Source organism: Humulus lupulus, chromosome X, assembly GCF_963169125.1.
Source record: "Humulus lupulus chromosome X, drHumLupu1.1, whole genome shotgun sequence".
Taxonomy (NCBI): Eukaryota; Viridiplantae; Streptophyta; class Magnoliopsida; order Rosales; family Cannabaceae; genus Humulus; species Humulus lupulus.
The window spans coordinates 16013969-16040917 of NC_084802.1; the positions used below are offsets into that span (position 1 = coordinate 16013969).

The 26949-nt window shown below is 38.5% G+C and overlaps 2 protein-coding genes and 1 pseudogene across 2 annotated transcripts; all 3 read right to left on the reverse strand.

The window, feature by feature from the left end:
- Positions 1 to 10226: 10226 nt before the first annotated feature.
- LOC133805564 (G-type lectin S-receptor-like serine/threonine-protein kinase LECRK1) lies at positions 10227 to 12555 on the reverse strand (annotated as a pseudogene).
- A 1832-nt stretch (positions 12556 to 14387) lies between these two features.
- Positions 14388 to 16712, reverse strand: LOC133805565 (G-type lectin S-receptor-like serine/threonine-protein kinase LECRK1). The gene has a single exon (XM_062243745.1). The coding sequence runs from the start codon at positions 16710 to 16712 to the stop codon at positions 14388 to 14390; it is 2325 nt and encodes a 774-aa protein (XP_062099729.1).
- Positions 16713 to 22412: 5700 nt separating this feature from the next.
- Positions 22413 to 24929, reverse strand: LOC133805566 (G-type lectin S-receptor-like serine/threonine-protein kinase LECRK1). The gene has a single exon (XM_062243746.1). The coding sequence runs from the start codon at positions 24927 to 24929 to the stop codon at positions 22578 to 22580; it is 2352 nt and encodes a 783-aa protein (XP_062099730.1). The 3' UTR covers positions 22413 to 22577.
- Between the last annotated feature and the right edge of the window lie 2020 nt (positions 24930 to 26949).

Genomic DNA, 26949 nt, shown 5'->3' on the forward strand with positions numbered 1-26949 from the left:
TACAGAGAACTGAATAAATTGACAATCAAGAACAAGTATCCTTTGCCCAGGATAAATGATCTGTTTGATCAATTGTAAGGTAAACATGTATTTTCAAAGATAGACCTTCGTTTTGGTTATCATCAGTTGAGGGTGAAGGAGGGAGATATACCAAAGACTGTCTTTCGTACCAGATATGGGCATTATGAGTTCTTAGTCATGTTTTTTGGATTGACTAATGCCCTAGCTGCTTTCATGGATTTGATGAACAGAGTGTTCAAGGATTATTTGGACCAGTTTGTGATCGTCTTCATTGATGATATTCTGGTATATTCTCAGTCAGAATCAGAACATGAGTATCATTTGAGATTGGTTCTACAGAGACTGAGGGAACACATATTGTTTGCAAAATTCAAGAAATGTGAATTCTGGTTATCTCGGGTATCTTTCCTTGGGCACATTGTCAGTAAGGAGGGGATTAAGGTTGATCCAGCAAAGATAGAGGCAGTCAGAGATTGGCCAAGGCCAAAGAATGCTTCTGAGGTTAGAAGTTTCCTTAGATTGGCAGGTTATTACAGGCGTTTCGTGGAAGGGTTCTCTAAGATTGCTACTTCATTGTCTGAGTTGACATGCAAGAATCAGAAGTTTGTGTGGTCAGATAGGTGTGAGAACAACTTCCAAGAACTGAAACAGAGATTGATTACAGCTCCAATTCTGAGCCTTCCAACAGATCAGGAGAAGTTTGTGATTTACTGTGATGCTTCTCATCAAGGTTTGGGTTATGTTTTGATGCAGGCAGGCAAAGTGATTGCTTATGCCTCTTGTTAGTTGAAGGAGTATGAACAGAGATATCCCACTCATGATTTGGAGTTGGCGGCTATGGGCTTTGCATTAAAGGTATGGAGGCATTACCTTTATGGAGAAAAGTGTGAGATTTATACAGACCACAAGAGCCTGAAATAATTCTTCACTCAGAAAGACTTGAATATGAGACAAAGGCGTTGGCTGGAGTTAGTAAAAGATTATGATTGTGAGATTTTGTATTATCCAGGAAAATCCAATGTGGTAGCTGTTGCTTTAAGCCGGAAGGGTCTGGGACAGATTTATGGTACGAGGCTGATAGCCAGAGAGTTAGCAGATGATATGACCAGAGCTGGTATAGAGTTGCTGGTAGGCCAGTTGGCCAATATTACGCTACAATCTACACTATTGGAAAGAATAAAGGAAGGTCAGTTGGTTGATCCACAACTGATCAAGATTAGAAAGGATGTTTTAGCTGGAGTATCTAGAGATTATAGAGTGTCTGATATGGCCTTGTTGAGATACAATGGTCAGATATGTGTTCCGTTAGACACTGCATTGAGGCGAGAGATTCTGGATGAATCTCATACTACTCCTTATTCTTTGCATCCAGGCACCACGAAGATGTATCAAAATGTAAAATCATTGTATTGGTGGCCTGGAATGAAAAAGGATGTAGTGGAATATGTGGCTAAGTGCTTGACATGTCAACAGGTCAAGGCTGAGCATCAGAGGCCTGCAGGGTTATTGCAGCCTCTAGATATCCCAGAGTGGAAATGGGAAGACATCACGATGGATTTCGTGGTGGGATTACCTAAGACTGTTGGTCAACATGATTCTATTTGGGTTATCGTGGATCGATATACCAAATCAGCTCACTTTCTACCAGTGAGGACTACTTATACAGTTGACCAGTATGCAGATCTCTATGTGAAAGAGATCGTGCGGCTCCATGGTTCACCGAGGTCGATCGTGTCAGCGTGATCACTGCAGAAACCTTTGTGCACTTCTCTCAGTATTGAACTGGCTTCTGGTCTGGACACGCACCAAAGCAGAGGTAAAGAAATAGCCTTGCATGTAATGCTTATTATCCATAATTATGTACCTTAACACTTGGTACAACAATTTTCGAGCTGCCTTCCTGTCCTGGGGCAACTCCCTAGAAATGAGGTATTTAATTATCAGCTCCATCCACCAACCTTGAGGTTGCACTATCCCTACCTCAGCTGGAGCCACGATACTCGGAAACTCTAAGTAATCAATGGGGACAACGCTGATTAATTCGACGTCTTTAGTAGTAGCCAACTTTGCTAGGGCGTCTGCGTTGGAATTTTGCTCTCTCGGCACTTGCCGAATAGTGAGTTTTTAGAAGCTTTGCAACATTTCCTGAGCCTTTGCCAAGTATGCTGCCATTTTTGTGCCTCGGGTCTGGTATTCTCCAAGAATTTGGTTCACCACGAGTTGGGAATCGCTAAATATCTCGAGTCCCTCGGCCTTCAGTTCTAATGCCACGCGAAGTCCATCGATCAAAGCTTTGTACTTGGCTTCATTATTAGAGGCGCTAAATTTGAAGCGGAGAGCACTATGCACTTTATGCCCCTCGAGGGAGACCAAAATAAGTCCCGCCCCTGCACCATTTTCGTTCGAAGATCCATCTACAAACAACTTCCACACTGGTCCGACCACCGGGGTGTACTCGGCCCGCTTCTAATTCCCGGTACACTCGGTGATGAAATCGGCGAGTGCCTGTCCCTTTATAGCCATCCTCAGGAGATAGGAAATGTTGAACTGACTTAATTCTACCAACCATTTCAAGAGTCTTCCTGATGACTCAGGCTTTTGAAGGACTAGTTAGAGCGAGTGGTTGGTTAGGACCTTAATTGGTTTGCTTGGAAGTATGGTCTTAGCTTCCGAGAGGCCACCATTAAACATAAGGTCAATTTCTCCATCAGCGGATACCTAGATTCAGCTTTGAGGAGTCTCTTGCTGATGTAATAGATGGGGTGCTGAATGCGGCTTTCCTCCTTAACCAGTGCGACACTAACAACATCCTCCGACACAGCCATGTAAAGCAGGAGAGGCTCTCCATCTACTGGCTTGCACAATATCAGAGGGTGTGCCATGTGTGCCTTAAGCTGCTGGAACGCCTGTTCGCACTCCTCTATCCATTCAAATCTCTGACTTCCTTGGAGAATGTTGAAGAAAGGGACACACTTGTCCGTTGCCTTAGAAACAAAACGGCCCAAGGCTACGATCCTCCTTGTCAGGCTCTGAACATCCTTATGCTTCCAGGGAGTAGGCATTTCGATTAACGCCTTGATTTTCTCGGGGTTCGCCTTGATTCCCCGAGCAGTCACGATGAAGCCCAAGAATTTGCCGGAAGCCACTCCGAATGTGCATTTCTGGGGGTTGAGCTTCATCCCAAACTGTCGGAGTATCGCGAAGACCTCAACCAGGTCGCCTACATGATCTGGGGCGGTCCGGGACTTAACCAACATGTCATCCACATAGACCTCCATGTTATGCCCCAACTAGTTCTTAAACATCCTATTGACCAGCCTTTGGTAAGTAGCATCACGTTCTTCAGCCTGAATGGCATCACGATGTTACAATACACACCCTTGTCGGTCCGAAAGCTAGTGTGCACCTGATTGTTGACATGCATGGATGCTTGGTTATATCTCGAGTATGCATCCATAAACAACAACAACTTGTAACCGGACGTGGCATCGACCATCTGATCTATTCTTGGGAGTGGAAAGTAGTCTTTCAGACATGCCTTATTAAGGTCTGAAAAGTCTATGCATGTTCTCCAAGTGTCGTTCGGCTTTGGTACAAGGACTGGATTGGATAATCATTTGGGGTACTGAGCTTCTCGGATAAAGCCGTTGGAGAGGAGCTTGTCTACCTCGGCCTTGAGGGCCTCCTTCTGGGTTTGATGAAACGTCCGCTGCTTCTGCTGGACGGGGGCAAAACCCGGGTCGACGTGCAAGGCATGGCATATGACATTGGGATCAATGCTAGTCATGTCAGAATGTGACAAGGCAAACATATCTTGGTTCTCCCAGAAGAAAACAACCAACGCCTCTTGGATCTCTGTCCTCAAGTCTCCCCCGATTTTTACCTTCCTATCGGGAGTGGAGATATCTAGGACCACTTCTTCTACTTCTTCTATGGGTTTGATGGACCTCTCCTCCTAAACCCTTGTGTCTAACTCGTCATGTCCTGAGTCTTGTCCAACTTGCACTCCCGGGGTCTCTAAGTTCTCGAGAACTTCCTTCTTTACCGTCATTACGAGAGCCTTGAGGGAGACATTATAGCATTGTCTCGCTTCCTTCTAATCACCACGGACGGTCCTGATTCCCGCGTCCGCGGGGAATTTCATGCATAGATGGCGGATGAAAGTGACAGCACCAAACTCCACTAATGCTTGTCGTCCCAAAATGGCGTTGTATGCCGACTGACAATCCACCACCACAAATGTGCAGTACTTAAAGGCTTGACGAGACACTTCTCCGAGCGTCACCGAAAGCTTTATCTACCCTATTAGGATGAGGGCCTCTCTCGAGAACCCATAAAGTGTCGAGGTACACAGAGACAGGTCTGCCATGACCAGTCCTATCTTCTCGAAGGCCGATCTAAACAGGATATTCACTGAACTCCTATTATCCACCAGAATCCGAGCCACCATCTTGTTGGAGATTTGACTCTCAATTACCAACGGAGCATGATGTGGGAAGTGTACTCTCTGAGTCGTCTTCGAAGAATGTTATGACTAGGTTGGTCATTCATGACATTTGGGCAGGGAACTGGGTCAGAGCCATTACCTCATTGTCATGGTTTAAAGCTCGCACATATCTGTTCTGCGAGCTTCGTGAGGTACTCCCTACATAGGACCCTTCCGATATGGTTCCGAGCTGCCCATTTACCAGAGGAGGTCCTTGGGCTGCTAGATGTGAGAGATCCATAGGGGTCGCATTCGGGACTTGCGTAACAGCAGGTGGGACCGCGACTCCGTCCCTGAGTGGCTGCGCCGTACGCGGGCACCCTTAGCATACTGATGGAGGTGTCCCAACTTGATGAGATTCTCAATCTCGTCCTTGAGTTGGCGACACTCGTTAGTGTGGTGCCTTGTTTCGTTGTGGAAAGACAGAATTTGCCAGGGTCCGGCCGGTTCCTTTCTCTCCAGATGGGCTGCGGCTTCCTGTAATGTACATGCTATGCAGTGGCCACGAAGATGTTTACTCGGGAGTCCACCAAATTAGTATATTTGGAGTATTGCGAGACATACTTCTCGCCTAATGTGGCTCCCTTTTTGGGCTGTACGATCCCGCTTCCCTTGTGCTTGTGGCTCTTGCCCTTTTCCTCCACGCCTCGCGCCATTCTGAGGTCGATTGGATTCAACCGGCTGGGATGGGGAGACAACTCCAGCACTAAATGCAGGCTGAAAAACATTGTATCCAGTGGGCGCTGCCCCAAACCCTGTCGGAGACACACCAAATCTTGGAGCCGCCATAGTGCTATAACCGGAAGGGATGGCACCCCGGGCTGGTTGGGCCCCCACCGACCCCTGCTGAAGGGGAGTGTAGGGGGAGCACTGGATCCCTGGTACCGAGGGTCCAGGGACTTGGCTCGAGGTAGGAAATTGGGCGGATGCCCCGAATGCCCCAATCTGGGCGTCTTCCCAATTGATGTACTCCTGAGCTCGACGAATAAAGTCGTCGAGACGTCGACATCCCCTTCGTTAGAGATCATCTCAGAGTGGGGATCCCATGCGGATGCCAGCTTGTAGTGCCATTAATTGTTGGCCGTCATTGACCCTCTTGGTTTTTGCCGCTTCTTCTTCCCTCGCGCTCGACGAGCGCTATCTGCCTGGCAGTGTCCTCGGGCCCTTGCCTCATTTCCCTTATCAACTTTATGCGGCGCAGGGTGGCCCTCATGCTCTTGACATGCCTTCTTATGCTTCAAGGAAGAGCCATCATTAGCCTCCCCTTTACCATGGTCTTGCGGTGGCGCCGAGGCTCCAACTCCTACTGGGTTCCCTTTGGTCACCCTAGTTGGCGGATCCTGCGCCTCTGTAGTAGGGTATTCGAGTGGCGCCTCTGTTGTGTTGACAGGTGGCACTCCAACCAAGTGCATTGGTGGCACACTTTTTGGGTGCCCAACTGGTGCGTTGTCGTGTGGGTCCACTCGCAACCCTTAGGGCTGAAAGAGTGGCCTTCATGGCTAGCACCATCTCCTGAAGAGCAATGATGTTACCCTCTTGTGCATCAAGCTTCTGCTGCTGGCTAGCTACCTGCTCGTGGAGCACCACCACCTTTGGCATCTCTTTTGCCTCCATGGGCTGAGGATATTCATCCTCATAATACCCCTGTTCGATGACATTATCCTCTCCATTAAACTCAGCATATTCATCATAGTCTTCCACCATCTCAGGCGCGCCCTGAGGTAGTTGTCTACTGGGTTCTCCCCCTTCCACTCTGGCGGTAGGGGGCACTTAATCTATGACATTTCTTTATGTATTCACCATGATCGTGAGTGTTTTGAACGCTTTATTCAAGCTCTCAATGAAAGTACCAAAATGTTGACTACCTTTTTCGCTATCAACGTTTGTAAAAGAGGTTAAAGAAATGCTATATGAACGCATATTTTTACGTGGTTCAGGTTGTAAAATAACCCTAGTCCACGAGTTTTTTGTATTAGGGGGTTTGCTAGCTTATAGTTGCAAGCTTTTTTACAGTATCTTCTCAGACAACGTTTATATTGCTCTGAGTCTTGGTATTTCTTAATAAAAAATCCAACCCCCTACAATGAGACTCTCAACCCTATTTATAGTGGCTGGGGTCATTAATGTTAATCATACACAACTAATCAACATTTCCCTCATAATTGAGGGATCAATACACTTCAATGCATTGGGCTGCAATAAACATAAAATATGGGCCAAGCGGGATTTGCAGGGCCCACGGCAGAAAGGTAACCACTTTATGGAGAACATGCCCCTGGGACTGTCAGGACGTGTTGCACACATTTCCGTGTCAAGCAGCGTAGTGGGCATGCGAATTGTCGAGTCGTACCTTAGCAACCCTGCTGATGAATTGCCCACAAAAGTAGTCAGACAATCCTCTAGCTTTGAAGACCCGTAGTCATTGACACGTTGCTCCACCTCCCCGGTCCGAGACCCAGAGCCTCGGGCTTGAGAGAATTGTGACACAACACCCATAGCCTTAACTCCCTGAGTGGGAGGAACTATATCTCCGAGAGTGAAACCCGACACTTGCCTTACCAAGGCGATGCCCTTACTCTTCCTCGGACTCTTCCTAATATGGGAACATCCTTTCACCGACTACAGGCCCCGAGGAGTAACAAGCCCCGAGTATGCTCGAGTGCCACGTAGTCAGTCATCTAGGACTGCCATGTGTTGTTCATAAGAAAATACGGACAACAATTTGAATTTATATTAATATAATTAACAAATATATATTTTTAATTAGTTTTAAAGACATATTTCGTTAAATATTTAGAACATTCCGTTATAGTTAACAAAACAAATCGTTAAAACCAAAAATTTCCGTTATCTATACACTTTTTATATATAAGAGATTTGATCAAATTTTAATTTAATTTAAAAAATTATAAGCCGAACAAGAAGTTTTATATAAATACATATTATTTAATTAATGACTAGAGCAAATAACTAATTTCTAAAAAAAAAACGAAACGAAAAAATAAGAAAAAATATATATTTTTGTCTTATTTCAATATTACATGTATGTTTGAATAAACAAAACATGTTAAATGACAAAATAAATAATTAATAAAAGAATAAATCTAAGCACATAAATATTTTTGAGTTATAGTTTTGAAAACATAATTGACCGATTAACTTAAATACTTTATTAAATTTTAAAACATGTGATAAGAAATTAATATGACTCATTTATTACATTTTATATATTTTTTGTTAATTTATTTCATTAGTTTTTAAAAAAAAAAAATTATTTACCTTATTTAGATTACTTTTTAAAATCTAATGAAAAACATCAACTTTTGTTAAACACACATTTCAATGATCATAGATTATTCAAAATCAAACCTATAAAATTTCATTTTCCAAAATTATTAAGGTTTTCTAACCAATCTAATTAGTGATTAGTTGATTAGATGTAATAAGCATGGAACAGAACGAACAATATAACATTGATTTCAGAAAATAAGATAAAATAACAAATTCAAATCACAAATTGAGTTCAAATTACAATTCTAAAATAAATACTAGTCCATAAAAAAAATTCAAGAAACACAAACAAAAGAATTTAAACAAGATAGTGACGTTGCAAGAAATTAAGAGAGAGGGAATAGAATATAAAAACGGTTGAAAATCATCTTCAATAATCTTCAAACATGATCATTCTTTTTTTCCTCTCTAGAGTATTTAGCTATGTTTTCTCTCCTTGCCAACCTCCTCTTTTCAAACCCTAGAATTTCATTTTATAGATTTTTGAAATTGGAACAAAAATAGGAATAAAGCAAGATACACAAATTAGCCTCCTATTTTATTTTTATAAAGTGAATAGGAATAAAATACCAAGTGTAAAATAAACATCATAGGCTAAATCTTAAATGGAGCCTCTTTTAGATCTTATATTGTATACATATACGTAATTATTATGTAGATACTAGGTGGAAGTAACGTGCAAGTCATGTTTGGTTAGTTTCAAAGTTGTAAACATTATTTATAATTTTAATAAAAATTGGTTTACTGTTTTAAAATAACATATATAATAGAATAAATTATAATTCTATAGTATATATAACTATTTATATCAATAATCTCTACATATATGACATCTAAACACAATTTTGACATATATATATTTACATGGCTATATGACATATATATAAAATACAATAATATTTAAAAGAAATTAATAATAGATATAGAATAAGAATAGAAAAAGTCATAGTGTATACAGTAGTATACATGGATATATTATTTTTAGTTTCTAATGTATGTTACAATGTTCTTTGGTGAATTTGTTGAAGAAAAATAATTTCAATCACTTGATAAAAAATAATCTATCACACAAATTTATAAGATAAAAAATGATATGTATGCCTTTATTATTTTTAAATAAATATGATTTAATTATTTAAATTATCATAAAATATCCTATTTTAATTAATTAATTAATTTATTTTTGTTTAAGTTTATTTTTGTTCTTGTTTTTGAATTTGAAAATAATAATAAAAGATTATATATTATATATTTAATATAATATTAAGTTTAAGTTTAATTAAATTTTATTTAAGTGGTAAAATATATGGTTTTATTATTTTAAATAATTATTGTACGCCCTGATTTTCCCACGGGCTGATTAGCGAGCTGAGGTACAGCCTAATCATGATTACCATGTGGATGTCCCCAAGACCGGAGCTGCCATCGTACGACCATACCTCCTTAGCTCGAGGTAACCTAAAAGTTCGCCAAGATTGCTTAAGGACTGAGTGGACTCTGAAGACCACAGGTCGAGGGAATCATCCAGCTCGTGGCACGGGCTGGAGTTGGAGGCTGTGACCTTTTATAAAGTCAACCACGCAAGGTAAACGTGCATATATCCGACATCACGTGTCTAATATACCCCTGACTTCTCGGACACGCAGCAGGAACGTGCGTATTCAGACATCCACGATTGGTTTGGGCCGTGCGGCCCATTATCCCCTTACCTATCGATTTGACCACACTTATGTGTCAGGTTTAAGAATTAATCATGAATGTCACAGAGTTGACATGATAGGTAAGAAGGTCACGGGATGACCTTCTTACCAACTCCCAGGTGCCTTCTCCTATAAATATGGAGACCTTGGGAGTTAATAGAGGTTGGAATCTCTATTGTAAGAAATACCCTGTAATCAAATACCCAGTATATAGCAATAATACTGACTAGTGGAGTAGAATGATTTTAACCTTTGAACCACTTAAAAAACGTGTTTTGAGTCACCATTTCATTTTTGAGATAATTTATCTATTTCGGTTCAACATAAGCACTAGTCCCTTTCTCTTCTTTTCTTAATTATCTGTTGGCGAAGAACCGCGTCAACAATTATCATTGTAAAATATCTTACATTAATTTCTTTAATTAATTATTTATTTAATTTTATTTAAATTTAAGTACTATTTACAATCTAAAATATTCCGTTAAAGTTAACAAAAAAAAATTAAAAAAACTTTTAAAATTAAAAATCTCCTTTATCTACATACCTTTTATATAGAAGAGATACATAGATAAATATATTACTATTTTCTTTGAGTAACTAATTAAATATTCCCAAGATTATAATTCTAGTTTTTTAGTGGAGTAACGGTAGAATAGACCAAAAAGATTGAATGGTTAAACAAATATTGATTTGACAATGAAAACAAAAGCAAACTAAACTTGAGAGAATTAGCCATCTAAGAGGTGTGAGTTTGAATCACTTCCATAAGAAGTTATATTGGGAGGGACAAGAATGTCTATAGTTCCTTCAAACATGGACACAACTTTCTTCATTCCAGGACGAATTGCAGGCTCTTCTTGGATGCACCACAGTCCAATTTTCACCATTTTCTCCAACTCTAACAAGTTCACTTGCTCATCTTGCACCAGATTTCCCACTTCATTACCCTTGAAACGCTCACAAACCCAGTCCACCAAGATGGCTTCTTTCTCAGGCACATTCACGTCAACATGTGGACGACAACATATGATCACCAAAAGAACAATTCCAAAGCTGTAAACATCGGCTTTTGCTGTTATAGGCATGTTCTTGTGCCACTCCGGGGCAACAAATCCTCTAGTCCCTCTAATGCCAGTCATTGTCCTTGTTTGATCAGGCGTCAACAACTTAGCCAATCCAAAATCCGCAATCTTAGCACAACGGTTTTGGTCGATCAATATGTTGTTGGGATTTATGTCACAGTGAAGGATTTGATTCTCACATTCTTCATGAAGATATAAGAGTCCTCTAGCTATCCCCAAAGCTATGCAAACTCTTTCATTCCAGTTTGGCTTCACCTCAGATTTGTAGAGAAAGTTTGCAAGAGATCCATTAGCCATGAAGTCATATACTAGCAGCCTGTTGGAACCTTCATGGCAGAAGCCAAGCAAACGAAGCAAGTTTCGATGGTGAGTTCTTCCTATGGACTTCATTTCGTTGTGAAACTCAACTTCTCCTTCTGCTGCAACCTTCTCCAGTCTTTTCACAGCAATGGCTCTCTCTCCATATGGCAACATTCCTTTGAAGACTGTCCCAAAAGCACCTCTACCCAATTGCTCATTGAAGCCATTGGTTGGCAAGTTCGAGTTGGCGGTAAGTAAATGACCTCAGTGAGAGTTCATCATTCTTTGAATTAGGCACTTTTTCATAAGGCCGGAAACGGTTTCTGCAAAGAAAGACTAGAGAAAACAACATGATGATAAAAGAAAAACTTATACAAGTAAGACCAATGATCAAGGCATCAATTTTCTGGGCTTTCTTGACATGTTGACTCGTGCCAGCATCTGTATTGATGAAGCTGCTGTTATGGACCTTGATTATGGTTGTATCAAAGCCTATTCTCCCGGCTTTGGCAAATCTCAAGGGAAACTTTTGTTTGTAGCAACCTTTGCTGTTAGAAAAAGCAGCTTGGCAATTACACTCTTTCAAACAGCTCTCTTTACAAGTATCCTTGTCCACCAGTGAGAGAACTTCATAGGAGTCCGGTTCCCATTTTAAACCGTCCAATTCGACTATAGAAACTGCCTTGTCACAGCCTTCTATGGTTGAATTTCTATTGCAGCCTAAAGTCTTCTGGTTTTGATCAATGTAATCTAAACCAGGAAGACAAAGACAAACAGGTTCTTGATTTATAAGCTGGCAGTATGAATTAATGCCACATAATCCAATGGGAGCACAAAGGTTGGTAGTTGAAGACCACTCAACGAACCAGCTGCTGTTCTGAACCAAATTATGAGAGTATAATCTAAATATTCCATCTACATCTATTGTTAAACGACACATAACTAGGCTTCTACCTTCAATAACATTTTTGATGTTGAGACCTGTGGAGTTGGCCAGGTATAATTGGCCATCAGATTCAAGATTCAGACTTAAATTGTTTCCTTCAGTATCTGAAGTCCAGTACTCTTGCTCAGGCAAGAATCCACCTTGAAAGTTTGCCAAGTACTGCCCCAGATTTCCACTTGTCTGCAACCAAAGCCGAAATCTTCCCGTGGAGTGATTCGTCTTTGACACTGCTGAAACAAGCTGGTTTCCAGCCAGTAGGCTCTGTCCTGGCAAAAGGGTATCTGTTGCATAATCAAAACTCTGCCAAATGATGGTTGAATTCGAGTTGTAGAGGACGAAATTGCCCGAATTGAGCATGGATGCTAATGCAGCAGGCTGAGAGGAATTGGCAAAGAGAGTCTTTTGTAGGCCTTGTTTATCTTGCAAAACAAGTCTTCCTTCACTACTTAAAAGCAATGTAACATCATTGGACAATGGAGGTTCATCCCTGTTGGCTGTCCATACGACTGTTTTCTGGTTTATTTTCTCAAACCAGATTCCAACTCCATAGCCATTGTTTTGTGTTTTGTAGAAGCCAAATGCAAACTGGCCAGAGCTTGATAACCAATATGAGTTAGTCACATTGGGAGTGAGAGAAGAGCCTAAGCTGATTTTGGTCTCACTTTGTTGACAAGTTATCATAGAAATGTTAGTCACTAGAAGAAAGAACAAAACTACAAAAGCTCCCATTTTTAGTTTCAATGCCTTTCGAGATTTTACTAATTCGTTATAAGTATCAGTCCCATTGTTATAGAGAAGAAATTATTTCAAAATATTATATAACAAAAAAGTCTTTAAGGTCCTGACTGAGCAATGTCATTTTTAATAATTTTAAGCCACCACATCATGCTATAGAGACTTGGCCTTCTTTTGAGTTAAATTAATGTATGTTGGAGTGGGATTCAATCATGGAGATGGAGTCTTTCATTACTAAAGAAAAAAAAACAATGAAATATATAGCGTCGGCCATCACTATTGATAACATAAAATATCTTTACATTGAAGAAAATTCCAGGACTGGTCCAGCCAGCTTGTAAAATACCAATTTTACTAGTAAGCAGCTAATTATATAATGCAAAAATTGGTTCTTTCATAGTAGTTAGTTATTACATGGCTGCTTTCGTTTTATAATATGGAAGAATGAAAGCTTTTTGACTTACAACATAAGACAGATCAGAAACAGACTGTCTAAGATGAAACATTTAAAAATGCAAAAACATAGGCTGCTTATGGAATGTATAACAAGTCAGTATCTAACTAACACTAATAGTTATTTGTTATTAGGAATAAAAACAAATCTCATTATTTTTGGTGGAAAATCTTTGAAGAGAGATTCTAGTTAAGACACGTTTAGTCGCTTTTTGTGGAGCAAAACCTGGTCTTGAGGAAAGGCACAATGATTAATATTTGTTTTTATACGATGATATATTTGAGAAGAGCATATGGTGATCTAATTTCTAGCACCATAATTTTGAAATAAAATATAATTGTTTATATAATATAATTTGAAACATTAAAATGATTTAGGCTTGCTAAAGCCTAGAATAGAGTGTTATTGGGGTAGGTCAAACAAAAAATTTCTATCTAATTTAACTTTTTAGTTGTTTTAGCTACAATTTAACCAAAAAAAGAAAAAAAGAAAAAAAGAGAAGCCACATGGAGATGCTCTTGATGTGCATTTTAAAGTATTAGTATATAGCTTTCACACTCCTAAACATAATTTCACATGAATTATAAATTTTTAGCATCTTTTGAACATAATTTATCTTGAATCTCAATATTAAAGTTATGAAATCAACCATCTTTCTCTCTCGTGTGTTTTGGACAACAAAAAAGTCTTTTCAATTGAATTAATCTCGTTTTGTTCATTTGTGACATGTTATAGCATTTTGGTCAATTGTTATCTTTCAAAAGTTAAGAATTCTCAATATTTTTATTGATATTGTTCGGTACCAAAAAACCAAAAAAGAAAAAACTGTAGTTTTGCTTTTGGACTCCACTCAAAAAACCTATTCAAATGTTTTGTGACCAATTGTTGTGGTGCCTTCCAATTCTTATATTGTCTCGCTATCACTTCCATGTGGCAAAACTCATTCAAAAAATTCTTACTATATTTCACACCTATATCACATCTCAAATAGTCATATACAATTACCATTAAACAAGTATCAATTGAAAACTAAATAAAAAAAAAAGGACATTGGAGTTCTGAATTAATTGCTATGCTCTATTGGATCTAAACAAGATAAGATTGTAGTAGCTCTAACAACTGAACTACCCTAAAGAAAATGTATGCCATTATGAAATTTTCACTTAAGGATCATACCTTAGTCAAAGTTTAGCTTCAACATTCAATGCTCAGCTAAGGCAATTTCACAGGATGCAAAACAACTAAAGCCTTACAAGGAAATCACACATGCATGCACAAATTATTTCTTTTGCCATACTTTATTTTTGATACTTGTCAAAACAAAATCAAAACAAGGTTGAAAGATTACTTCAAACCATATTGATTGAGAAAATTAACTAGTTAAGATGCGTGAGGCACTGCTGTAAGAGGTTAAAATGGGAGGAACAAGAATGTCCACAGACCCTTCAAACATGGCCATCACTTTCTTCATTCCTGGACGAATTGTTGGATCTTCTTGGACGCACCAGAGTCCAATTTTCACCATTTTTTCGACTTCATGCTCGTCCACTTCTTCATCTCGCACCAGATTTCCCACTTCATTAGCCTGGAAACACTCATAAACCCAGTCTACTAAGATGGCTTCTTTCTCAGGCACCTTCACAGCAACATGTGGGCGACAACATATGATGACCAACAGAACAATTCCAAAGCTGTAAACATCTGCTTTTGCTGTAATAGGCATGTTCTTGTACCACTCTGGAGCAACAAATCCTCTTGTTCCTTTAATACCAGTCATTGTCCTTGTTTGATCAGGCATCAACAACTTAGCCAATCCAAAATCTGCAATCTTAGCACAACGGTTTTCGTCGATCAATATGTTGTTGGGATTTATGTCACAATGAAGGATTTGATTCTCACATTCTTCATGAAGATATAAGAGTCCTCTGGCTACCCCCATAGCTATGCAAACTCTTTCATTCCAGTTTGGCTTCACCTCAGGTTTGTAGAGAAAGTTTGCAAGAGATCCATTAGTCATGAAGTCATATACTAGCATCCTGTTGGGGCCTTCATGGCAGAAGCCAAGCAAACGAAGCAAGTTTCGATGGTGAGTTCTTCCTATGGACCTCATTTCGTTGAGAAATTCAACTTCTCCTTCTGCTGAAAATTTCTCTAGTCTTTTCACAGCAATGGCTCTCTCTCCATATGGCAACATTCCTTTGAAGACCGTCCCAAAAGCACCCTGACCCAACTTTTCAGCAAAGCCATTGGTTGCAAGCTCGAGTTCGTGGTAAGTAAATGACCTCTGAGAGAGTACTTCATCAGCCATTGTATTATGAATAACTTTATCATAAGGTCGGTAACGGTTTCTGCAAAGAAGGAACACAGAAAATAATAGGAAACTTAATGAAAAACTTAAACAAGCAAAGCCAATGATCAAGATATTCCTTCTTCCACCTTGTTTGCTTTCTTGATCTGTCCCTGCATTAGTGAAGCTTCCATTATGGACCTTGATGATGGTTGTATCAAAGCCTTTTCTCCCCACTTTGGAAAATCTCAAGGGAAACTTGTATTTGTAACACCCTTCGCTATTAAAAAAAGCAATTTGGCAGGTGCAGTCTCTCAAGCAGCTCTTTACACAAGTTTCCTTGTCCACCAAGGGAATGACTGCATAAGAGTCCGGCTCCCATTCCATTCCATCCAATTCCACTGCCGAAACAGCTTTGTCACAGTCATCCATTGTTGAATTCCTTTTGCAGCCTGAAGTCTTCTGGCTCCGATCGATGTAATCTAAACCAGGAAGACACAAACAGACAGGCTCTTGATCAACTAACTCACAATATGAATTCAAGCCGCATAAACCAATAGGAGCACACTTATTGCTAGTTGAACTCCAAACAGCTAACCAACTGCTGTTCTTAACCAAATTATGAGAGTACAATCTAAGTATTCCATCTGCATCTATTGTCAAACGACACATAACTAGGCTTCGAGATTCAATAACATTCTTTACATTAAGACCTGTAGAATTGACTAAGTATAATTGGCCATTAGAATCAAGATTCAGACTTAAGTTGTCTCCTTCAGTATCTAAACTCCAGTACTGCTGCTCCAGTAACGATCCACCTTGATAGATTGCCGGGTACTGCCCCAAATCTCCATTGGCCTGCAGATATAGCCGAAATCTTCCAGTGGAGCGATTTGTTTCGGAAACAGCTGAGACTAACTGGTTTCCAGCCACAAGAGACTGCCCTGGCAAAAGGGTATCCGTAGGATAATCGAAACTCTGCCAAATGATGGTTGAATTCGAGTTGTGGAGGACGAAATTACCAGAATCGAGCATGGAAGCTGAGGCTACAATCTGAGTGGAATTGGCAATGATGACCTTTTGTAGGCCTTGTTTATCTAGCAAAACAAGTCTTCCTTCACTATTTAAAAGCAGTGTATCATCAATGGACAATGGAGGGCTATCCCGGTTGGCTGTCCATACGATTGTTTTCTGATTAATTTGCTCAAACCAGATTCCAACTGCAAAGCCATTGTTTTGTATTTTGTAGAAGCCAAATGCAAACTTGCCAGAGTTTGATAACCAATATGAGTTATTGGTATTGGGAGAGAGAGAAAGGCCTAAGCTGATTTTGTTCTCTTTTTGTTGAGCAAATACTATAGGGATGTTAGTCACTACAAGAAAGAAGAAAGCTAATGTTAATGCTCCCATTTTCAGTGTCAGAGCTTTTGGGAGTTTTGACTCATTCGTTTAGATAGCAAATATATATTATGTCGTGAAGGAGAAATACGTCTTCATGGACTGACTCAAAGCTGGCATCGAAATATAATAAATTACGCACAGCATTCATAGACTGAGACGTGGTCTCTATATGTTAGTTTCATTCAATTATGGAGTGTTTTTTAAGGAAAAAAATTGCTACGTATATATGGACAAATAAGCTAAAAAAAGGTCAACTTTCTTGCAAAAAGAATGTGTTGTAAATGCACAACACAGAACTCAATCAAGCACTTAATCAATTCAAACAACAATAATAAAATCAACAAAGCATAGAACAAGTAAAAAAAAAAAAAGAGACAACCAAAATTTATACTGGTTCAGCCAACAATGTGTTAGCCTAATCCAGTTCCTCAATGATTGAGGTTCCTCTATGATAAAATCTCTGTTACAGCTTGATCTACAAAGCTCCAAACCAGAAAACAATCGGTCTAGAGATGAGGAAACTTTTACATGTAAATTCTTGAAGAAAACAACTCCAAGAATCAAACCTCTCTCTCACTACCCTTACAAGTTCTCTCAAAGTGTTTCCCAAAAAACCCCAATCAAAATTCGTTCTCTTCTCTTTTTAAAACTCTCTTCTAAAACTATATATATAGCGTTTAGGAATAGAACCTTTTTGACGATACCTAAAATGCCCTTGCTGTAACAGATATAACAGATGAAACTATCAAACTGCCAGATGAAACTCTGGAAAAATCAGTAAGTGGGAATTATAATACCACAAATTCCACCTTAATTTCCACATACTGATTTAAAACCAAATCATGGAGGATAGCCACTACTGTCATCCTGGTCCGATATTCATAAGTTTCAAACAATGCAGAAACTTAATTTGTGTCAAGACCTTGGTTCCTGCATCAGCAGGATTCTCCTCACTTGCCACCTTTTCAAGGTCAATTGTTCCTTCTTCAATCTTATCCCTTATCCAAAATAACCTTACATCTATATGTTTTGATCTCTCATGATAGACAGGATTCTTGCACAAGTGTATGGATGACTGGCTGTCAGAGAATACTGTCACTTTTTCCTTCATTATCTTGATTTCTTTAAGAATTCCTCTAAGCCAAACAGCCTCTTTAAAAGCTTCAGTTGTAGCCATAAATTCTGCCTCTGTGGTAGACAATGCTACAATAGGCTGCTGCTGTGACTTCCAGTTTATGCAACACTCATTTAGCATAAAACAGTAGGAAGTTAAAGATTTCCTTGTATCCTTATTTGATGCATAATCAGCATCAACAAACCCTTCAAGCTTGATCTTGTTTCCTGCTTTTACATACACTAAGCCATAATCTTGAGTAGCTTTTAAGTACCTAAGAAGCCACTTTACTCCTTTCCAATGCTCCTCTCCGGGATTGGACATAAACCGACTCAAAACACTCACTGCATATGCAATATCAAGTCTGGTACATATCATTAAGTACATCAAGCTTCCTATGGCCTCTGCATAAGGGACTTTCACCATCTGCTTCTTCTCATCTTCTGAAGTAGGTGACTGTTTTGAATTTAAGTCAAAATGTCCACCTAGAGGGACATTAACCTCTTTGACATTAGACATGTTAAACTTTTCCAAAACTGCTTGCAAGTAGTGGCTTTGTGAAAGAATCAACTTATGATTTCTTCTATCTCTTAGAATATCAATTCCAAGAATTTTTCTTGCAGCTCCCATGTCTTTCATCTCAAACTCTCCATTCAAAACTTCTTTAAGCTTGCTAATCTTATTCAAATCATTTCCCATTATGAGCATATCATCAACATATATTAGAAGAAAAGTTTGTGAGGATGTACCTAAATCAATGTAGTACAAACAAGTATCATATCTTGATCTTGTATATCCCGCTTTAGTGACAGCTAAATCAAATCTCTTGTACCATTGTCTAGGTGATTGCTTGAGTCCATAAAGAGATCTTTTCAACAAGCAAACCAGTTCCTCTCCTTTTGATTCCACCTTAAACCCCTCGGGTTGATCCATGTAGATAGTTTCCACTAATCTTCCATTTAAAAACGCTGTTTTTACATCCATTTGCTCTATCTCCCAATCATTTTGGACAGCAAGAGCAAGCATCATCCTTATTGTCTTCATTTTAATAACCGGTGAAAAAATCTCAGCATAATCTATGCCTTCAACTTGTGTAAATCCCTTTGCCACCAACCTTGCCTTGAACCTCTTGGGATCGGTTTGACTTATTTCATCCTTCACTTTGAAAACCCATTTGCACCCTATTACTTTCTGTTTCTCAGGCTTAGGTACAAGAACCCACGTCTGGTTCTTCTTTAGGGAACTTATTTCCTCAATCATGGCTTGCTTCCAAAGCTGTGACTGCTTGCTGCCAATAGCTTCTTTGTAGTCTCTAGGTTCAATTTGTTGTTTGCTCATAACAGCTAGAGCATAGGCAATGATATCAGCTTCTGCTTCAACATATCGTGCAGGCATCTTTATCTCTCTTCTAGATCTGTCCCTTGCCAATTGATAGCTTGTTAAATCCTCTTCTTGATAACCTTCAGTAAAATCACGTTCTTCTGTTTCAGATTCAGCAGACGAGTCTCCAGTTTCGGTAGATTGAACTTCAATCTGTGTTCTGCTGCTATGTGCTTGCTTACCTGCATCATCACAAGAAATACCTTTCTCATTTCCTTTAAAAGGAAAAATGTTTTCATTAAAAATAACATCACGACTAGTTATGATTTTATAAGTTTCAAGAGACAAAAGTCTATATCCCTTAACTCCATCAGGATAACCTAAGAAGACACATTTAATAGATCTTTTACCAAGCTTATCATCAACATTGTGTACATATGCAACACACCCAAAAGTCCTAATATGATTTAAAGATGGTTTCTTACTGGACCATTTTTCTTCAGGTGTCATAAACTCATTTACTCGACTAGGACTTCTATTTATAAGATAACAAGCATTGTAAAGAGCCTCACCCCAATATGGCTTACTCAAACCCGATTCTATCATCAAGCATCTTACTTTGTTTAACAAAGTTCTATTAATTCTCTCAGCCACTCCATTTTGCTGAGGAGTATTTTTCACAGTCTTGTGTCTTTGAATACCATATTTCATACACAAATCATTAAACTCTTGATTAACAAACTCAAGGCCATTGTCAGTTCTTAAACTTTTAATTTTCAGATTAGTTTGATTTTCAACAAGAGTTTTCCATACTTTAAACTTTTCTAAACATTCAGATTTGTTCTTGAGTAAATAAAGCCAAACTTTCCTACTATAGTCATCAACAATTGATAAAAAATAGAGATTACCTCCCTGCGTAGGTGTTCTACTTGCTCCCCATAAATCTGAATGTATATACTCCAATGGTTTCTTTGCTCTATAGTTGCTGGAGCTAAATTTAATTCTGTGTTGTTTTCCCTGCACACACACTTCACAAAATGGTAAGTTAACATGAGTGTAGTTAGGAATTATACCTTGTTTGGATAGCTCAACCAATCCTTGTTCGCTAATGTGCCCCATTCTTGTGTGCCAAGTTAATGAATCTAAGTTCCCTTTCTTTATTACAGATGCATAAGCTGGAGGAATAGTTTCTCCATCAAGGCGATACAAACCAGATTTTTTAATTCCCTTCATGACAACTAAAGAGCCTTTTGTTATCTTCATGATGCCTCTGCTGATTCTGTAGTCGTGACCTTCATCATCAAGAGTACCCAAGGAAATTAAATTCCTTTTCAAATCAGGTATATGTCTTACATTGTTCAGAATTTTAGTGGTCCCATCTGAACCTTTTATGGCTATTGAACCAATGCCAATCACACTACATTGGTAGTCATTTCCCATCAAAACTTTTCCACCATTAGTCTCCTTGTAATCTATGAACCACTCCCTTTTAGGACACATATGATAGGTGCAACCCGTGTCCAAGATCCATTCTTGTGTATCTCTATCTAAAGAAACACAACTCACATCCCCATCTATACTATAGGGATCATCTACGACAGCTGATGAATTTCCATTATCCTCTTCTTTCTTTTTCTTCTTTAATTCCCAACAATACTTTATCAAGTGGCCAACCTTTCCACAATGATGGCATTTTCTAGTCTCCCTTGGTCTTGACTTAGATCTTGAATGAAATCTTGAAGGCCCTCTCGAAGTCTGTCTCTTCTGGCTTCTACCACGAACAATGAGACTTTCATCTTGCTTCTGAGATTGCATCCTTGCTGCCTTTTCCCAAGTGATTTCAGCATCTCTTGATCTAAGAGCACTCATAACATCCTCTAGAGTTAATGATTCCCGACTGTACATTATTACAGTCCTCAATTCTTTGAACTGATCTGGAAGACTATTCAGAAGGATAACAGCTTGATCCTCCTCTTTAATCTCTTCTCCCATGTTGCTGAGACTAAGGATAATTTTATTCATTTCATCAAAGTTCTGCTCTAAAGGCATGGTTGCATTCATCTTGAAACCATAGAACTTTCCCTTCAAGAAAATCTTCATTGCAGTAGTTTTGGTCATGTAGAGTTGCTCCAACTTCTTCCATAAACCTGAAGCTGTCTTTTCTCCAATAACTTGTCTCAAAACATTGTCTGAAAGATTCATGACAATTGCAGAACGAGCTTGTTTCATTACCAGAGTCGCATCTTCCTTTTTCGCAGACACATCTGCCTTCAATTCTGGTGTATCGTCTTCAAGGGCTGAATCCAATTTCTGGTATATTAGAACAGCCATCATCTTTTCTTTCCAAAGACTAAAATCCCCTGAACCATCAAACTTGTCCAAATCAAATTTTGTTGATGCGGAAGCCATTGTTGTTACAATCTTGAAGATTCTTGAATCAATTCTTTTTCAATCTTCAAGCTCTTTGAATTAATGCCTTTTCAATCTTTGAGTTCCTCTCTTTTCCCTAACCTGGCTCTGGTACCACTGTTGTAAATGCACAACACAGAACTCAATCAAGCACTTAATCAATTCAAACAACAATAATAAAATCAACAAAGCATAGAACAAGTAAAAAAAAAAAAAGAGACAACCAAAATTTATACTGGTTCAGCCAACAATGTGTTAGCCTAATCCAGTTCCTCAATGATTGAGGTTCCACTATGATAAAATCTCTGTTACAGCTTGATCTATAAAGCTCCAAACCAGAAAACAATCGGTCTAGAGATGAGGAAACTTTTACATGTAAATTCTTGAAGAAAACAACTCCAAGAATCAAACCTCTCTCTCACTACCCTTACAAGTTCCCTCAAAGTGTTTCCCAAAAAACCCCAATCAAAATTCGTTCTCTTCTCTTTTTAAAACTCTCTTCTAAAACTATATATATAGCGTTTAGGAATAGAACCTTTTTGATGATACCTAAAATGCCCCTGCTGTAACAGATATAACAGATGAAACTATCAAACTGCCAGATGAAACTCTGGAAAAATCAGTAAGTGGGAATTATAATACCACAGAATGTGTAGTTGGCTAGAATCAATAGCCATCACTATTGATTTCAGAAAATATATAAATTATCTACTTACATAATGCAAAAGAGCATTGCTACTACGATGCACTATGAGTGCCTTTTAACTTTTTTTAATACCGAATTGATTCTTCCCTGAGATTAACTAATGTCATTTTCTCAAAATAACTCCACAGATAAAAGAATACCTTGTTCAGTAGTAAATAAGCAAAGCTTAGCTAAAACTGAAGATAATAACAGGGAAAAAGAGCACGAATATTGATACTCCTTAGTACATACAAACACTTCAGAAGTCAGTAGATTTTGGTTTCTATACAAGATTTGATACCACAAGGTATACATTACAATCCATTGCAATTTATCTAACGAATGCTTAAGAAATATGAACTACACTAACAGATGAAGAAGGAATTGGAGGTGTTGGGATCTCTATTATCCCTTCCAACATCAGACAAACTTTCTTCATAGAAGGTCTCAAAGATGGTTCTTCCTGAATACACCAAAGTCCCAACTTAATCATCTTCTTCAGCTCATCACTCTCTACATCTTCTTCAACTAGCCTTTCCATTTCACCAGCCACAAAACAGTCATAAACCCAGTTAGCAAGAACTGCTTCATCCTCAGGAACGTCCATATCCACACTCCTTCTACAGCATACAATCTCCAACAACATAATGCCATAGCTGTAAGCATCTGCTTTCACTGTTATTGGCACGTTCCTATGCCACTCTGGTGCCACATACCCTCTTGTTCCTCTCAAACCAGTGTATGTTCTGGTTTGGTCAGGCCTCAGTAGCTTTGCCAGACCGAAATCAGCGATTTTCGCACGTGCTTGTTTGTCCATAAGAATGTTCTCTGGTTTGATGTCACAGTGGATTATCTGTGTTTCACACTCGTCATGTAGATAGACTATTCCCCGAGCTATATTGAAAGCTATTTCAGCTCTTTTCTTCCAAGTTGGCTTTGTCTCAGATTTAAACAAGAAATCCGCCAAAGAACCGTTTGCCATGTACTCATAAACCAAAAGCCTGTTAGCTCCTTCATGACAGTAACCAAGAAGCTTAACCAGGTTCTTATGGTGAGTATTTCCTATTACTTTCACCTCATTCCTGAATTCTCTTTCGTTATCTCCAACCATTTTCTCTAGTCTCTTGATAGCCACAACTTTCCTGGAACCGTTTCTTGTTATGACCCCTTTGAAAACTGTCCCGTAAGCTCCTCGTCCCACTTGATCATTGAAACCATTTGTTGCCTTTTCTAGCTCACCTAACGTATATGGACGAATAGCAACATCTTCAAGAAAATCGTGGTGCCACTGATCTGAAATCCTTCTGTATTCCCACATTCGAAATTTGATTATAAGCGCAACTGAAGTCGCTAAGGCCATAAGCCCAAATAATGAAAGCACAATGCTGCTGATAACAAATCCCTTTCGAACTTGTTCACTTCTAACTATCCTCACCCCTGTTGTGCTTGTCTCGGAGCTTTGATTGAGCATTTTGACCTTGATCAGTGCGTAGCTATTTGTATCAGCTTTGGCATATTTCAGTGGAAACATTAGTTTGTTGCATGAGGCGGCTGTATATAAAACAATTTCGCAGTGACAATCTTTCATGCAGTCCTGTTCACAAGCAGTCTTGCTCATTGGAACAGAAGAGTACGAATTGTTTTCCCACATAATTCCAGCGACTTCCACAAGAGAAACTTTATCTTGATTATCAATTTTGCAATAATCTATGCTAGTATTCCTTTGACAGCCTAAACTTTTCTGGCGTTGGTCAATGAAATCAAAACCAGGAAGACATGTACATTTGGATTCTTCATTTTGAAGAACACAATATGCATTTGTGCCACACATTCCAGTAGGAGCACAATTGCTAGTCGGACTCCATTGGATATTCCAGCTGCTATTGACCTGTGGCAAACTGTGAGAATACAGTCTTAGTATTCCATCTTCATCAATTGTTAGACGATAGGTAACATTCTCCCCGAGGTGACTCCAATCTGCAGCATGAATTGTCTTTACAATACTCCCGCTTGTAGAATTGAGCAGATCTAGTTGACCATTAGGATCAAGTTTCAGACTTATTTTTGGTTCTCCTTTTATAGAAGTTGCTGTGGACCAGTAAGCATGATATGGTAAGAGACCACTGATTATCGGGTATAGAACCAGATTACCATCAGTCTGCATGCTAAGTTTATATCTTCCAGACGAGTGATTTGACTCGGAGACGGCTGAGATGAGCTCTCTTCCAGTCTCTAAACTCTGTCCCGGCAAAAGGGTATCTGTTGGATTCTCAAAACTCTGCCATATGATGTTAGAATCTGAGTTGTAGAGTACAAAGTTACCTGAGTCGAGCATGGAAGCTGAGGCAGCAGCCAGAGGGGAAAACACCATGGCAATTGGTTGACCTTGTTTATCTTCCAAAACAAGCCTACCATCACCATTAAATAGCAGTGCTACGTCCTGTGGGAGTGGCTGTTGGTCCCGGTCTGCTGTCCATACGACTGTCTTCTCCTTTATCTTGTCAAACCAGATTCCAATAGCAAAGCCATTGCCATATTTGTAGAATCCAAATGCAAACTGCCCAGAATTTGATAGCCAATACGATTTATTGGTAGAAGGAGAGATGGAAGAGCCTAGACTGATTTTGGTATTACTTTGTTGAGCGGTTGAGATGGAGATTTCAGTAATTAGAAGAAGTAACAAAAGCATTGCAGCCATTATCAGCTGAACTGTTTGGTTTTGCAGACAAACTGGTTCGCCCAAGTATCTCTGGCACTGGCAAGAACTTAATGAAATTCCCAGTCTAGAAAGTCTATATTCTATAGAATTATCTTGGTCCAAGCCTTTGTCAATGAAACTTGGCCGGGTGTTGCTTTCTGTTTTCTAATTATGTTTGGTCAAGGAAAGGAGCGTAGCTACTTCCTTTGAAAACTTTCTGTTTTTATTCTGAATGGCCTTTGAAAACTTTTAAAATAAATATTAAAGGAGTACAGATTCTGTTTCTTGATGAATTCACAAACACTTTTTTAGTTTTTGGGGAACAATATAAGTCATGTTTCAAAGAGAAAGTCTGGTCTTTTGGAGGGCCCCACTTAAATACTAAATAAATAAAAAATAGTAAGAGCCGTTTAATGCGCTATTTAAGGCATATAAAATAAGATCCTAAATAGTAATAAATAAACGGCTACCAAAATGGTTTACAAATATTTTTCTGATTTAAAACAAGAAAAATCAGAACTAAATATCAGGATGAACATTTTAAGTGAAAATATAGTAAATATTGTATAAGAAGAGAAACAAGGGCCATCCACAAATATTAATATAGATCTCAATAACGTCCAAAAAAAAAACTTAATTAAACTCCGTTTCTATTAGGTAAATAAGATTGCCTTTGTTTGACCAAAAAATCAGTGCGACCTCGAACGCAAATTCAATAATAACTAATCACCCAAGTCTTGGTTTCCGGTCCACATTTGTGACTCATACATCCACATTACAACTTGAAATATTTCATTTTGTCGACATAAAGAAGTTCTTTTATACATCAAAATTGCAGATAAATGTGGCACAAAATTGAATGGAGTCCATAATAAGATCTCTATAATGATTATACCGATATGAGAAACTAGAACCTCAGTGTAACTTAGTATCAAATTATCAACCTTGAAATGGAATATATAATACATACCACCGAATTTCATAATTGGAAAACTACCAAATATAGATGAAAATGAGGATAGAGGATTGCCTAAAAGCTTGAGAAAATAACTGAGAGCAATATTATCAAAAAATGCATGTGGAAACATATATGATCACACGATTTGCTCATTTTTTTTAGCTTTACCAATGATCCAACAAACCCAAATGATCATTGCATGTGCTAGTGTTTTGCCAAAATAAGAACTTTTATGCTGGTAGAGACAAGGGAAATCACATCAAGAGACACAACTAAATGCATTAATCTTCCATCAGGGTAATAAAGATTTTGTGGTTCACGATGCTGAATGCATTTCCTTCACCATCTACTCATCCTTGAAAACAATAAAAAATAGTGATATAATCATTTTAGTACTTAGAAATATATAGGATCTTTGTGTGATTAATTAAAACATAATATATGATAACAACTGTGTTGTAAATACACAACACAGAACTCAAAACTAGCAATATTCAAATTCAAACAACAATAATAAAATCAACAAAAAAGAACAAATAAAAAGAAAGAGACAACCAGAATTTATACTAGTTCACCAGATCCTCCATGAATGAAGTTCCACTATGACAAGTTTTCTGTTACAGCCTATGATCAACAATGGTGAAAACACTTGTGTGAAGAGCAGAGGAAGCTTTTACATGTAAGTTCTTGAAGAAAAAACATCTCCAATAATCAAAACTCTCTCTCACAAACTTTACAAATACTCTCAAAGTGTTTCCCAAAACCCCAAAACTCAGCATGAATTAAAAACGTTCATCTGAAGCTCTTTCTAAAGTTATATATATGAGTTTAGTTTTAGAATTTTTGACAATACTAGAAATGCTCCTGCTTGGTTGTAACATATGTAACTGAAGAATTTTTCAAAATATAAGATACAACTACCAAAAAGATGAAAGGTAATTTTTAGTGGGTCTTTAAGTTAGTAAGTGAGAATTACAATACCAAAAAGTGTAATCACAATAAACAAGTTAATCATTGACATGTGAAAGTCCTACGATAGGGAAATACAAAATCACATTCAAT